The 14430-nt window shown below is 53.0% G+C and overlaps 6 protein-coding genes across 6 annotated transcripts; 3 read left to right on the top strand and 3 right to left on the bottom strand.

Annotated features, from left to right (window-relative positions):
* Nucleotides 1–412: 412 nt before the first annotated feature.
* Nucleotides 413–955, bottom strand: ANOM_007797 (V-type ATPase assembly factor PKR1; the record flags this gene model as incomplete). The annotated part of the gene is made up of 1 exon (XM_015553053.1): nucleotides 413–955. The coding sequence occupies one exon, from the start codon at nucleotides 953–955 to the stop codon at nucleotides 413–415; it is 543 nt and encodes a 180-aa protein (XP_015404924.1).
* A 2091-nt stretch (nucleotides 956–3046) lies between these two features.
* ANOM_007796 (sugar porter family MFS transporter) lies at nucleotides 3047–4956 on the top strand (the record flags this gene model as incomplete). The annotated part of the gene is made up of 5 exons (XM_015553052.1): nucleotides 3047–3578; nucleotides 3639–4111; nucleotides 4170–4515; nucleotides 4582–4658; nucleotides 4714–4956. 5 exons carry the CDS (start codon nucleotides 3047–3049, stop codon nucleotides 4954–4956), a joined length of 1671 nt encoding a protein of 556 aa, XP_015404930.1.
* A 770-nt stretch (nucleotides 4957–5726) lies between these two features.
* Nucleotides 5727–8290, top strand: ANOM_007795 (anaphase promoting complex subunit 2; the record flags this gene model as incomplete). The annotated part of the gene is made up of 2 exons (XM_015553051.1): nucleotides 5727–5933; nucleotides 6014–8290. The coding sequence occupies 2 exons, from the start codon at nucleotides 5727–5729 to the stop codon at nucleotides 8288–8290; spliced, it is 2484 nt and encodes an 827-aa protein (XP_015404925.1).
* Nucleotides 8291–8447: 157 nt separating this feature from the next.
* On the bottom strand, nucleotides 8448–9769 carry ANOM_007794 (TauD/TfdA family dioxygenase; the record flags this gene model as incomplete). Its single annotated transcript, XM_015553050.1, has 4 exons — nucleotides 8448–8811; nucleotides 8864–9124; nucleotides 9174–9439; nucleotides 9494–9769. The coding sequence occupies 4 exons, from the start codon at nucleotides 9767–9769 to the stop codon at nucleotides 8448–8450; spliced, it is 1167 nt and encodes a 388-aa protein (XP_015404937.1).
* Nucleotides 9770–11180: 1411 nt separating this feature from the next.
* ANOM_007793 (transferase family protein) lies at nucleotides 11181–12692 on the top strand (the record flags this gene model as incomplete). The annotated part of the gene is made up of 1 exon (XM_015553049.1): nucleotides 11181–12692. One exon carries the CDS (start codon nucleotides 11181–11183, stop codon nucleotides 12690–12692), a length of 1512 nt encoding a protein of 503 aa, XP_015404939.1.
* A 283-nt stretch (nucleotides 12693–12975) lies between these two features.
* On the bottom strand, nucleotides 12976–14315 carry ANOM_007792 (FAD-dependent oxidoreductase; the record flags this gene model as incomplete). The annotated part of the gene is made up of 3 exons (XM_015553048.1): nucleotides 12976–13336; nucleotides 13399–13771; nucleotides 13832–14315. 3 exons carry the CDS (start codon nucleotides 14313–14315, stop codon nucleotides 12976–12978), a joined length of 1218 nt encoding a protein of 405 aa, XP_015404938.1.
* Nucleotides 14316–14430: the final 115 nt, after the last annotated feature.

Genomic DNA, 14430 nt, shown 5'->3' with positions numbered 1-14430 from the left:
TTTCTTTTTTGTATGTAGGTTGACCTTCATTTATAAAATATGGTTTGTTCTTGCTGTACTTGTTATGTGCGTTTCGTACGGCTGCTATGAGTCTGCTATGAGTGGTGTTCATGTTTACAAGCGATGGACGCAAAAATTGATGGTCTGTCATTGATATTCTCTTCAGACAGACATGACGAACGTAAGTAAGTCTCAGAGCGAGCTATCATGGCCAAATCCATTTTACCAAAGGTGTATAAGCAGAGTCGTCATCTATGGGGTATCTGTCGGTACACGCAAACCAAAATGCACGTCGAACAAATAGTTATATCAACTGATACGGAAGTATCTTTAAGGAGACTCTGCCTGTGAGCAGCACTCGAGCAACTGCAAGACAGGCCTCCCAAATTTCTTATCCAAACAGAACTTATGCCTAAGCAGTGGCTTTGTCATCCACCTTTTCCCATTCGCTATCTGTACTCACATAGCCGGAGCTCTCTCCGCTCATGCTGGGCCGTTTCCGGATCCCTCCCTGCTGCTCCGGCGGTTGAAGAGTAGCAGCCGCCGTCGTGGTGGACGGCGGGGCGGCAGCGGATACCGCAGAGATTTTACGTTCCATCAGGCTCTCGGTTTCAGTGTCACTTTCCGTGCTATCCAGCGCTCCCGGTGTTTTCCGACTAGCTTCCGATCTCCTCTTGTCATCGTCGTCTTCGTCGGTGACCAGTTCCTTTGACTGGGTCTTCTCAGCCTCTTGTGCCTGCACCGCGATCAATTCCTGAGCAAACCAGTTGATCGACCACCATAGCGACGCGGAGAGGACGGAGAGGACGACGAAGTGGATGCTGTAGGTCGCGAGGAGGAGCAGGAAGAGGACCAGCTGGAGCGCGGCGAAAGTGGCGTTGGCTGCGACGAGCAGGGTGGGAGTGGGACCCGGGGTAAAGACGCTCGCCCAAAGATCCTCCACAAACGATACCATAATTTCTGATGATGCCTCGGGGCCGGGTTACTTGCGGGGGAAAGGAAGGGAGACGGATTCCGTGTCTGAGACAGGGGTCTGCACTGTGGAATGACGTTGAGTCGGAAAATGGAATCCGCGGGGGTGTTTTCGCCTGCGCTACTGCACGACTGTTAGTGATGCAAACGCAAAACGCGGTTCGGTCGGGATGCCATCTGCCAAGCTGGACGGGTTTCACAAACCAGTTTCCAAGTCGGACGCACTGAATCAAGGCGCCGTTTGGGTTTGGTGGAAGGGAGAACGTTCAGGACGCTTGTGTCTCCGAAAAGTCGGCGGGTAACCGAAGCTGAGCGGTCGGAATTTGAAATGCGAGATGTGGAGAAGGTCAAGGCCGGAAAACTGGAGCCAGCCCCAAGTTGGTCCAGGGAGCTAGACCTGAGTTAAAAATCAGTGGTCCTTCCCCGTGGGGATTAATTCACGACTAAAGGGCGGAGGAGAGAAGAGGTGGAGTAGCAGCACGTATGGACTAATTTGTTGTTGGCGATGTGGACGGTTTTGTAAGGGAAAACGAAAGGAAGAAGAGAAGAAAAGACGAAGAAGATAAGGCACGTCATACAACAGAGGGGCAGAACTACAGCAAACCTCAGGCAGTCAGGCCGTCAGGTAGGATATATGATCGGACGCTATTCCACGTCCGGTCAGCTTCAGGCATCACCCGTGATCGATTTGATACTAAACATCGAAAAATCTCATGATAAGGCCAAATGATTTGTTTCTCCCCCTTCGGGCAGCCAAAAGATTGATTCGTGTTCCTAGCTCTTTGGCGCTGGTCAACTTTTCGGCTACTTGGGAGCGTAGTTCGGAAATTCTCGGTTCCCTCTCCTCCCTATACTGAATGATTTTGTCTTTGTTCCCCAACTAGAGTAAATCAACCTTTTGCCCTAAGTACGTCGTGCTACTCTATCTCTCTCTCTCTCTCTAGTCAAAGGGCGTATACGGACAACGGGCCGGTCGGCTTTCGAAATGCCCTCTTTCAGTTGCCGTCTCTGAATGCAACTCTAAACACGATCACCCGCCAATCCTTTCCCCCGCAACCCCGTAGGAAGCCGCCTGCCATGATTTGATACGATCCCGAGGTCTACATTGGTGACCCCCACAACTCTTCTCCTTGCCGTGAATGATGACATCTTGAACAAACTGGGTGACTCCTATACGCTGCGTGTTCTTGGGTTTCACTAGCTGGCGGGGGGATCCATGTCGGCGCATATTCCACGTTGCGGTGGAGGAGATTCGAATTTCTGAACATGCTCGCGGAAGATTCCTGTCGCGGCACTCGTGATTTGCTGTTTGCCTAAACCGGCGGAGGGCGGTATTCGGCACGTGCCCGTGCGGTATCACGGGTCGTATCGTATCCAGGACCACAGGAAAGGTAGGGTTAGACAGCAAATATTCGACTTCGAACATGACTCCTGCCCTGCACAAACACACATAGAACTGTCTATCATACATCCATGTTCGAGGGGATACTGCAAGAATGATTCTAGGGCCAGCCATGGTTTCTATCCTCTTCTATCGCCATATCTACCGTTCCACCAACTGGGAATGAATTTCTACCGGCTTCCAACCATGTAGGCCCACTATCAAAAGTTTCCCCAAAGCTAGCCGGGAACTTTCTCAATGTAGTTTAGACTAAGTCTGTCTAGGCTTTCCCATCGACGGCCCACTCTCGTAACCGCTTCCTATTCGGCCATCCAGCGGATCGTCCTTCCATCCAGACAAGCTACGACGGGGTAGGGTTATTTTCTTCTTTGCTTTTCTGTCTCATGGATCTGGAAGCTACTCGACCGTCCTGCGAATCAGGACTGCAGGTCGGCCTTTGGCTTTTGCTAATCTCTGGTTGGCTCCAGGGTCTGAAGTACTAGTAATTCGTATGGGTGGGCAACCCTACCATGTTCTCTATATAAATCGTACGGTAGCTCCTGAAGTTCCCACCCTCTCTTGTGTTACATTGCAGTGAATTGTACACTTCACCGGGTTTAACCCCTGCCATTGCCTACCCATACTTCTCCACACTCAATCCACTTCTACCTCCCCTTCTTATACCCGGTAGGCATGGCGTCCGAGGAACATGTGCAGACGAAGGACACCCTCGATGGGAAATCCGATATCCAGGGATTCTCTCATCATGCGGAGGACATCTTGAATGACAGGGAGCCCTATGGCCCTCCGGGCCTTGCGGGCCTAGTTGCCAACCCATTCGTCCTGATGTGCGCTGCTTGTTCGACCCTCGGAGGTCTGTTGTTCGGCTATGACCAAGGTGTCGTGTCCGTCATCTTGGTTATGGACCAATTCCTGGAGCGGTTCCCGGAAGTGTCCCCAGACTCGTCGGGTTCGGGTTTCTGGAAGGGTCTGATGACGGCAATGATTGAGCTGGGTGCCTTGTTGGGAGCTTTGAACCAGGGTTGGATCGCCGATAAGATCTCCAGACGTTACTCTATCATTGTCGCGGTCATTATCTTTACCATTGGCTCTGCCCTCCAAACCGGCGCAGTCGACTACGCGATGTTGACGGTGGCTCGGTTGATCGGAGGTGTGGGTATCGGTATGCTGTCGATGGTTGCGCCATTGTATATTTCTGAAATCAGTATGTCCAAATGAGAAGCCTTAGTTAAGGGGGCGCGGTGCTAATAGGTACTCATTCCAGGTCCTCCCGAGTGTCGAGGTACTCTCTTGGTGATGGAAGAATTCTGCATTGTTCTCGGAATCGTGATCGCCTACTGGATCACCTATGGCACCCGGTTCATGGCTGGAGAGTGGTCCTGGAGACTTCCCTTCCTGCTGCAGATGGTCCCCGGTTTTGTTCTCATTGGGGGTGTGATGATTCTTCCGTTCTCCCCCAGATGGCTGGCCTCCAAGGACCGGTATGAGGAAGCGCTCGAGAGTCTCTCGAAACTGCGGCGGCTGCCTCCTACCGATAAGCGTGTCCGCCAGGAATTCCTGGATATCCAGGCCGAAGTGCGCTTCCACCAAGAAATGAACCGAGAGAAGCACCCTCATCTCCAGGGTGGTGGATTCAAGGACGCTTTCCTTCTGGAGATGGCGTCTTGGGCGGATTGTTTCAAGCCCGGCTGTTGGAAGAGAACCCATGTCGGTGTTGGACTCATGTTCTTCCAACAGGTCAGTACCAAACCCCAACTGCTTCTCTCAGCCTTCATGACTAACGTTCAAACTGTAGTTTGTCGGTATCAACGCGTTAATCTACTACAGCCCTACTCTCTTCAAAACTATGGGCCTGGACTACGACATGCAGCTGTTGATGTCCGGAATCCTCAACGTCACACAACTCGTCGGAGTAGTCACAACCGTATGGACGATGGACAGCTTTGGCCGACGTCCCCTCCTTCTCGCCGGCGCCTTGTTAATGACCATCAGCCATGTGATCATCGCAGTCCTCGTCGGTCTATACTCGGATAACTGGCCCGCACACCGGCCGCAGGGCTGGGTTTCCGTGGCGTTGCTGTTAGTCTATATGATTGCATTCGGTGCCAGCTGGGGCCCAGTAGGCTGGGCCATGCCTTCTGGTGAGTTTCCTTTTCACCACCTTTGATTCAAAAAAAAAGAAAAGCTGTAGTCTAACCGATATACAGAGGTCTTCCCATCATCCCTCCGCGCTAAGGGAGTAGCGCTCTCCACATGCTCCAACTGGCTCAACAACTTCATCATCGTGAGTATCCACCACTCAACCCACTTCGACACGACATACTAACAAAGACATTCAGGGTCTGATAACACCCCCCCTTGTACAAAACACTGGATTCGGCGCCTACACATTCTTCGCTGTGTTCTGTCTCCTAGCCTTCGTTTGGACGTTCTTCTTCGTCCCCGAAACCAAGGGACGCACGCTCGAACAGATGGACCATGTGTTCAAGGATAATTCGAGCGAGGCCGACGAGGCCCGCCGTCATGCTATCGAGGTGGAGCTGCTTCGAGCCGAAGCGGAGAGACACGCCATGGAAGCTTGAGCTTGAGCTTGGCCTTGAGACCCTATTTCTGGGTCCGTTGTGTGTGTGTGTGTTAATATCTCCGCTCGGTGTTAGTCCCAGGTGGGCTCTTTATTTCGATTCATATTATTGTATATCAGATGTTTTGTAGATAGGCTTTTAACGAGATAATGATTCATGGACTTTTGTGCTTATTGTAATGGCTATGTTGGAAAGATACTAGTTCCATATATCATAAGTACGCCAATCTTAGAAGTGCGTAGCCAACATCTCCAACTTTTGGTTGGGTGCATGCGTAGTGGTGTCTCACGGTATATATCTTGAGTGCGATCCGAACTTAAACGGCTGGCCTGACCTCATATTGACCTGGTATGAGCGTCTCCTGCAGGGGCATCCAGTATACACGTATGATAGTACATTGCTTCTAAAAAGCTTCCACTACATCCCTGAGTTGTAAAACCCAGTTATACTTAGAGGTACTGCTCCTATTTTGCAGACCTCAGCAGCATTGGTTCTTTCCCAAATAGGACTAGTATACTGCCTTATCGATAAGCCATACACGCTGAGTCATCAACGCGTTTACGCAGTCGCGAAAAGCAACCAAATCAATCTTCGCCAAACAAGCGACCGTTGAACAACGGCAATGCCTTGAAAGCTCGGGGCGGAGGCAAAACCGACATGGCCACTACCGAACCGCACCGACGACGTATATTTGCGAGTGTCTTCCCACCTGTGCAGCTTGACGATGCGAAGCCCAGAACAAAGGGCCGAGATGCGATGGGGGATCGGGCATGGCTGGCGGCGACGAAGTTCCTGTCCATCCCGGACCAGGGGTTCCGCGGGATCGAGAACTATGTGCCAAGGCGCCGGGGAGGGAGGTGAACGATGCGTTGGCGTATTTGGCGGCGGCGGATCGAGAGGAGTGGAGTATCTTTGAATGGTATGGGAGTGAGATGCGGAGACACTTTTATAAGAATTTTAAGGTTGGACTGGTGAAGGTGGGTTTTTTTTCCCCTTCCCTTGCATTGTGGATGTGATGGGGATGGTGGTTGCTAAGAGGGTATGCTGTTTCTTTTAGCTCCTGGACCAGCCGAATGGGCTACGGAAAATCGTTTATTGTTTGCAGCTGATACGCAAGATCTACTTTGCGCCTTTGATGGAGTACCTCCTTCCGCTGCTGGGCGCCGTGGAGCAGGAAAAAGTGTTTGTCCAGCGGCGGCGGGGCTTTCACTTGATGATTGCTTACACTCTACCGTGGCAGCGTGTCTCGCCATTGCTTACGAGGGAGTTGATGACACATGCTGTTACGATACTGGGGATTGATACGCTGGGGGAGGACGACGACGACGCTGTGGAGGATGATGAGGATAGCATGGAGGTCGACCGACGGCACTCCGTTTCATACCGGGCTTGGCGGGATGAGCCCTCCGCAGAGGTTCGCATGCAGATGATGACCGAAGGCGAGGATACGCGCGTTACTGCTGCCCGTGAACGATTGTTGTCGCTCTTCAATGACCTGGAGCTTGTCGGACTGGGCGGTGTTAGGGCTCAGAAGGTCTTCGCGAGTGTAATGAATACCATGATGACGGAGTTTATCCGGGCTGCATATTCCGGGCAGTGGGAGGGACCATCGAAGGTCTCACAACACCTCCGACACTGGGTGGAGAATGTCTATGCTCGGCTGGCTGTGCAGGTCTTAGCCATCATCAATGTCCCAGAGTCTGGAACCAAAGAGGCTGACCGTCTGGACGTGAAACTCAGCGACGTGGAAAAGTGGCAGGAAATCGGCCTCTCCCGACTGGGGGCACTCCGAACCGGGGAACTATTTGATATTATAGTCGAGTGGCCGGCGAGCAGTGGTGCGATTGATGATTTGCGTCATTTTACGGCACACCCAGCAGGACGATTCCAGGTGACGCAGTCTTTCTCCGCTGTGTTGGATAGTCGTCTTTTGCACCCGGGCGCCTCAACGGTGGAGATATTGCAGGTCTATATATCGATTATCCGCGCATTCAATTTGTTAGATCCCAAGGGCGTCCTTCTGGATCGAATCGCTCGACCCATTCGCAGGTATCTTCGAGATCGGCCGGATACCGTGAAGGTTATTGTCGGGGGTCTGATGGCCGACCCTGCCGATGCCCATGGCCAGACGGCTTCTGGAGACACCTTGGTTGAATTGTCCGCAGAATTGACCAAGGCACACCAGACTTCGATGAGGAGTGATCGAGGAGAGCTGGATTGGGATGATATGAACTGGATGCCCGATCCGGTCGACGCAGCACCTGACTACCGGAAATCGAAGACCTCGGACGTCATCGGTAGCTTAATCAGTTTGTTCGATTCGAAGGAGGCCTTTGTGAAGGAGATGCAGAGAATGCTCGCCGACCGGCTGCTCCAACGGCGGACGGACTTTGATCAGGAGATGTCGGTGCTGGAACTTCTCAAGCTTCGCTTTGGGGATAATGCTTTGCAGGCTTGCGAGGTCATGATGCGGGATATCTTCGATTCGCGGCGGGTCGATGCGGTTGTGCGAAACGACCAGGACCTGACCAGGAAACCTGCCGCATCTACGCCCAACTCGGACGACGAAGACATCCCAGAGCTGCATGCCAAGATCTTGTCCCACTTTTTCTGGCCCGAGATCCAAGAACAGGACTTCCATGTGCCGGAGGAAATTGCAGAGTTGCAGCAGCGTTATGCGGCAGGATTCGCGTCGCTCAAGCAGTCCCGTAAGCTGACCTGGCTGAACGGTCTCGGACAAGTCACGGTCGAGCTGGATCTCGAGGACCGAGTGTTTGTGGACGAAGTATCTACCTGGCAGGCGACCGTCATCTATGCATTCAACTCGCCGTCCGGCGATGCGGTTAGCAAAACCGCCAATGAATTGGCGGAGGAATTGGACACGTCGGTGGTTTTGGTGCGCAGCGCATGTTTGTTCTGGGTCAGCAAACGCATCCTGGCCGAGGTGCAGCGAGACACCTTCCGCGTGCTGGAGGTTCTACCGAATGAGGAGGACGAAGCTGTCGGAGGCACTGGCGTATCAGGCATGGACGATAACGCAGGTGATGCATCGGCGGACACGGCCGCAGCAGCTGAAGCGGCGGCGGCGGCTGCAGCGAAGGAATCTGCGGAGGCGGCGGCGATGGAGAAGATGAACCTGTACTGGCAGTTCATCATGGGAATGTTGACCAACCAAGGCGCCATGCCGCTGCAACGCATTGTGATGATGTTGAAGATCGCCGTCCCGGGTGGATTTCCGTTCAGCAACGAAGAACTGCGGGAGTTTCTGGCGGGGATGGTGGCCCAGGGAAAGCTGGAGATCGTCAGCGGAGGCAACTACAAGATCGTCCAATAATTATGGCATACGACTTATGACTAATGATGTATAGATTTAATGGTCGTTACTAATTAAACATGGTATTGAGCTAAAAAAATTGGCAAGGCTAAAGCGGACAGACATTACGTTAAAACAACACTCATCCCTATCATTGGCATGTAACCCAAGGACGGAATTACTCCGCATCCAACGGGGCGACTGGGGCCTGATCGTCGACCTGAATGCCACCTCTCTTCTTCTCGTTACTATCCCAGAACGGCAACTTCCAGCCCCCTTCGTGCTCGGGCGTCGCCAACCACAGACGCATCAGATGTCTGCGGGGGGCGGGGGGCGCATGATCCGTGTACGCGGTGCGTGCGTGCAGGACGTGCGAGTTGGACAGGAATTGGATGTCGCCGACTTCCAGGATCATGTGCAGGGACAGGCGGTTGCAGGTGGCCTCGAGGACTTCCAGCGCCTCGACCTGGGCGGCAGAGAGAGGGGGGACGATGCCTGCTTCAGAGAAGCGGGAAAGAGAGCGAACGTAATACGGATCCCACCTGCGCCTGTTAGCATCCGTTCCGTGGGGAGAAAGAACGAGAGAGAACCTACTTGGTGTAAACCCGGGCGTTGTCGCCCCGCTCCAGGTAGATCACGCTGGTGCGAATGTACTCCTCCTCTCCCTTGCTGGTCTCGCCCTTGCGGTCGAAGTACCAGATGGGCTCCGTGAGGGTCTTGAGGACGTCCGGACGCTCCTTGGCGAGAGTGTTGTAGACATGGTGGGACGAAACGATGTCGGACTCGCCCCCTTCGAGGGCACGAGCGATGCACAGCAGGCCGACGATATCCGAGTCGTCCGAGTGGAAGAATTGTCTGCTCCCTGTCAGCACCACCATCTTTACCACCGGGAACCCTAACATACCTGGCATTGGTGCGGTAGATGCGCACGGAGTCAATCTGGGTGGCATCCTCGCCCAGATCCTTCACATGACCCAAGACATGGCCACGGCTGTTCTGACTGACAAAGTAACCCAGGTACGTGCCCAGACCCATGTATGCGACGGCGGACTTGTGGTTCCCCCATTCCTGGACGGGGAAACCCTTGAAGAGAATGAAGCCCTTGCCATCGACGAGGTCTGCCCGCAGTTCGACGAGGCGCTTGGCGAGGTTGGGAAGGGGGAAGTTGCTCTATACCCGATTAGCCCGTGCTCCATAGCCTCAGTGTATGATCTCCACACCCACCTTAGAAATACCAGTCAAGGGAATCTTGTTCGCCAGGAATTGATCGGCGGTCGCACTCAACTCGGCGATCTCCTCGGGCGTAAACCGATGCGTCCACTTCTCGGGGGCATCGCGATACTCCTCCGCCTTCCAGACGGTCGGACCGGAGATTTCCTTGGGGAAATGCTCAAAGGGCTTGATATGATCGTACAGCGGCGCATGCTGGCCGGTGGTCTTCAGGCCGTCGGGGAAGACATCCAGGGGAATGGTCACGGGAGCTTGGGTCAGGGCGGCCATATCGACGAGTAGACAATTGAATCGATATAAAAAGTAAACAAAGAATGATAATCCCAAATTAAAGTAATAGATAACCTCAATTGGTAGCCTTATACACTTTCCTGACCACCACGACGCACCGGCTCCCTTATATACCCCTCCCCCTCAACTGCTACCCCTCGCCGAGATAATCTCGCATACTCCGTCCAAGGTTTCCGATACTTGGCCGCAACCTTTTCCATGAAGCTTCCGACCATGCAAGAGGTGGATCACATGGCGTGCTGGCCAAGTTGAAACTTCCTATAGGACGTGGACGCCGATGCGCTCGGGCCGTGATTGGGGAGCGGATGGCGCAATCAAGACCGCTGGATGTTGTGATGCGGATCTTTTGCTTGGCTGCGTTGGCCGGCAATTCGGCAGGGCTTTGCTCCTCCAGGTACGTGTACTGCGTATCAGGTCTGGTCCATCTGGTCTGGTTTTTGAGTTGGGAGTTTCTTCTGGTTCTGATTTGTGGGGTTGAGGTTGCATTCGGTGGTTGGTTTTGGTTTTGATTTGGTTCCTGATTGCGTAGTGGTGGGTTTCGTGTGTGGTTTCTGTTAGCAATGGCGTTTTTAATCGAATGGAGATTCTTTTCTATGTGTTTGTTTCTATTTGTTATAAGAAGTGTGGGATGATGACTGTGGTATATGAGAAATGGGGACTGTCGATATAGCAAAAAGAAGTACTTCCAAGTTACGGACTACTACTCTGTGGATACAATGGTCTCGACTTGATGCCTGAGGCTAGAAGGAATATGGAATGGGTTTGGAATACCCGTCATTGTAGCCTTGGGGATATTAATTAACTTAATATCTCCCTGGAATTTTCTATTGTACTTACTACTCTGTATACGGTAAGCTGTTATATGACTAGGGGTATTTATTACTTATGAAGATCCAATTGTACCTTTCTGATGATGTTGGATACGACACCAACGCTAACCACAGACTCTTAAACTTGGCAAACGACGCAAATCTATTAATGAACAACAGAAGACACTATCACTGAAAGGTAAGGATAATATACTAGGAGCTATAGGGGGGTATTAATTAGCGGGTGATCTCCAAGTGTCAGTGGCCTATACCAACCCTAATTAGCTATCAGCACTAACTGATTTAACCTCGCCTGGCACCATGACACCTCCAACGAGACCTAAGTCAGAGTCAATCGCAATATATCTCACTTGCAATCATACCTATGTTGTTGTGCGTTATTCGCTGCAGTTGTTCTGTTGTCTCATTCCTTGATGACTCATTTCGCGTCATTTCGTATCATCACAAACTAAATCATGAAAACGAAGATTAGCTTCAGATACGAGCGTGGTCTGGGGAATTAAAAGTAGAGCAACAGCCACTGTTGAAACCATGAATACCAAGACAAAACCAACAAGAACATGGATTCACCGACACGGCTATTCCCCTCGTCTCATACCCACCAACCGACCTCAATTCCACTCTCGATCCTCGATGCCACCGTCGTCCGTTTCGCCCCCACCGGCGCAATCTGGCTTTTCGATGACTTGGGCTCAGAGGAAAACACATTCCTACACAATCTCCAAGCCTCTCTGATTCAAGCACTCGACCACTTCCCCCAATGGGCCGGTCAATTGCAATGGGTCCCATTCCAGCCAGGACGAACCCACCGGCCCATGATCACATACAATTCGGCATCTGATCCAGGCGTCGAATGGTCCGTCGTGCGACTTGCTCAGTCCATCGCTAGTGTTGTTCCCACGGCTTCAGAACGCGCCAGCAATGGGTGCTGGACCGGGGATGCTTTTACGCAGAATACATTCCTCTCGCAAACCCGGTTAGCCCTAGCCAACCTCCGCGACTACGAGGGCCTGCCCGCCATGACAATCCAAGTCACTCTTTTCGAGGAGGGAGGGTTTGCGATCGGAGTGAAAGTCGCACATTGTCTCGCAGACGCACAAGCCCTCATGGTCTTCATGCAGCAATGGGCAGCAGTCTGTCGCGTATTCCATGGCCATACGCATGCGCATTCCGTCCCCGACCCAGTCTTCGAGCCATCCATGCTGGACTCCAAAGCCAGCAGCAGCGACATCCACACCAATCCAGCCCTCATAACCACAGCCCGCAATCTCCCCCTCCACCGCTACGACTGGTGGAAGACATCCGACCCAGACTACCCAGCAATCATGATCCCCAACACCGAGAACTCCAAACCACCCCCGGAGTACCTCACGAACACCACCCTCTCCCCGTCCACCCCGGCTCCCTGGGCCACCTGGGACTTCACCAGGCCAGTCAGCTATACCCAGCTCCATTTCACCGGCCCCGAGCTTGACCACCTCCGCCAACGTGCCCGCACACAGTATGGCACCTCTATCTCCCGGTTAGACGCCCTGCTCGCACGCATCTGGACGCTCATCACCCAAGCCCGCGGCCACACCCACTCCCCAGAGCAAGTGTACCTAAACCTCACCCTAAGCGCTCGACCACGCGTCTCGCCACCCCTCCCAGAAACATTCCTCGGCTCCCCGATCTTCATCACGCACGCCTGCGCCTCCGGGGCGGAGATATGCGCGTCAAGCGTGGGCGAGAACGCATCCCGGATCCGAGAAGTCATCCAACAGTTCACCCCGGATACGCTGGGCGCGATGCTGTACGATGCGGGGATGGAGGTTGCGCCGCAGCGCTTGTGGCAGGGGTTTATGGGGACGAGGCATACGTTGGTCACGTCGTGGTTGCGGTTGGGGGTGTATGAGGTGGATTTCGGTGGATGTGGGCGGAGGCCGAGGTATGTGCATGCCGTTATGCCGAAGATGGATGGGTGTGTGCAGGTTATGGATGCTGGGGTGGGGGATGGGGGGTTGATTTGGGGGTTTATTTGGATGAGGCGGTGGTGGGGTGGGTGGTGGAGAGGAGGTTTTCGCTTGGATTAAAGGAGTGAGTAGATCTGAGTATGTATTCGATGGCTAATAGGTACAGTATGATGTAGAGCAATATGCTCGTTTCCATAGAGTAACGATATATAACTAGGCTAGACAGCCAACAGAAGTTATGATACTCTTGTAGCAACTGGAGAGCATGAACTCTAACCTACCAACAACAGTATCTCATATCCACACTGCAGGAAGGGTATAAACCATCATAATCTAGAGTATATCCACGTCAAGAAATCGAATGCCCATGGAAGCTTAAGAAGTACCAACCAACCACTTTAGATCACTTCATTACCTTAAGAGCCTCAAAGACCCCATTATAACCACAGTTATAGTCAAGATTGGCTATTCTTTCCTCCAGTGTGATATCCTTCGCCTGGACGCGAGTATCCCGCAGGACTCTAGTAGCACGCGGCCGGCGGATACTGTCTACCTGTTCCAGAAGCGCCGAAATATCCTTACGAGACATACCCGGTCGCAACAAACGAAGCGCATCCGCATCTTCCAACGCCATATTAGCCCCCTGACCCTGCATCGGGGTCATTGCATGAGCCGCGTCTCCGATAACGATTGTCCGTCCGCGGTTCCAGTTAGGCAACGGATCTATATCCTGAAGCTCCCAGACCTTCACCTCCGTAGCGATGCTGGATAAGGTCAGCCCTGGCTATATACACCACCGAGAATATAGAAGAAAAAGAGTACACACCCTAGAATCTTCCGCATGGGCTCACAGTAGTCGTCGAACGTCTCGATCATCTCCCGTCGGTTACCATCCGCGTACCAGGATTCCAGGACATTCCCTCTATTCTGCCGAGTAGGGAAGACACACGCTAGGTTCATGTACTCGGCATTCCGAATCGCATACGCTGCAATTAGTCGGTTACTTCCATCGCCGGCCTGGAAAGCAGAGATACGGCCGTCGGCTGTTTGGGGATCCCACCATGCGGGCAGATAGCCAAGCGTGTGTTTCACAGCCTCGGCAGAGACCGCCACACGATAGCAGGTCATCCCATTCTTCTTCGCCTGGGCGTCGGAGCCCACGATGCGATGACGGAGACGTGAGTGCACGCCATCAGCAACTACAAAGGGTCAGCACGTTCGGGCGGAATACTAATACCCGGTTGTTGGATAGCGCATACTAATAACCACATCGGCGCCCACAACGGACCCGTCTTCCAGCGTGATGCTAGCCTCCTCCGGGTCGATGTCGACGACATTGGTGTTGAATATTACTTGTGCGGGATGGCCCTGGATACCGAGATCTTCCGAAGGAGCGGTCGCCAGTAGTAACAGCTCATCACGGAAGTCCGACCGCTTCATAGCCAGGGTGTCTGCTCCATACTTCCCTTTGAAGTCCACTGGGAAATCCTGTAGCTGGTTCCCATTTTTGTCAAGCGCGCGGTAGCCATAGCACGGCACGGCGCCGACGCGAGCTCGATCGAAGCCCATCGTTTGCAGAATCTTGACCCCGTTGGAGAATAGACATATGCCCTGTCCGCCAGTGGCTGTGTCGGTACCGCCGCGCTCGTAGACAGTGACATCGTGATGCTCTCGGAGGATCCTGGCAGCTGCTAGGCCTGCTAGGCCAGAGCCGACTATTATAATTCGAAGCTTTGCTGTCATTGGTTTGGATATGGTTGTACTTGAGTTGTTTGCCAAGGTGGAACTGGTGGAAAATGGGAATTCGGGGAACTGTTTGCAATAAGTTCTATTTCGTCTGGCTTCGTATGCTGCCTTG

The sequence above is a fragment of the Aspergillus nomiae genome (assembly GCF_001204775.2).
Source record: "Aspergillus nomiae NRRL 13137 chromosome Unknown contig00233, whole genome shotgun sequence".
NCBI classification, from domain to species: domain Eukaryota; kingdom Fungi; phylum Ascomycota; class Eurotiomycetes; order Eurotiales; family Aspergillaceae; genus Aspergillus; species Aspergillus nomiae.
Note: the sequence above shows the minus strand (reverse complement) of the source record. Positions and strands in the feature narration are given on the sequence as shown.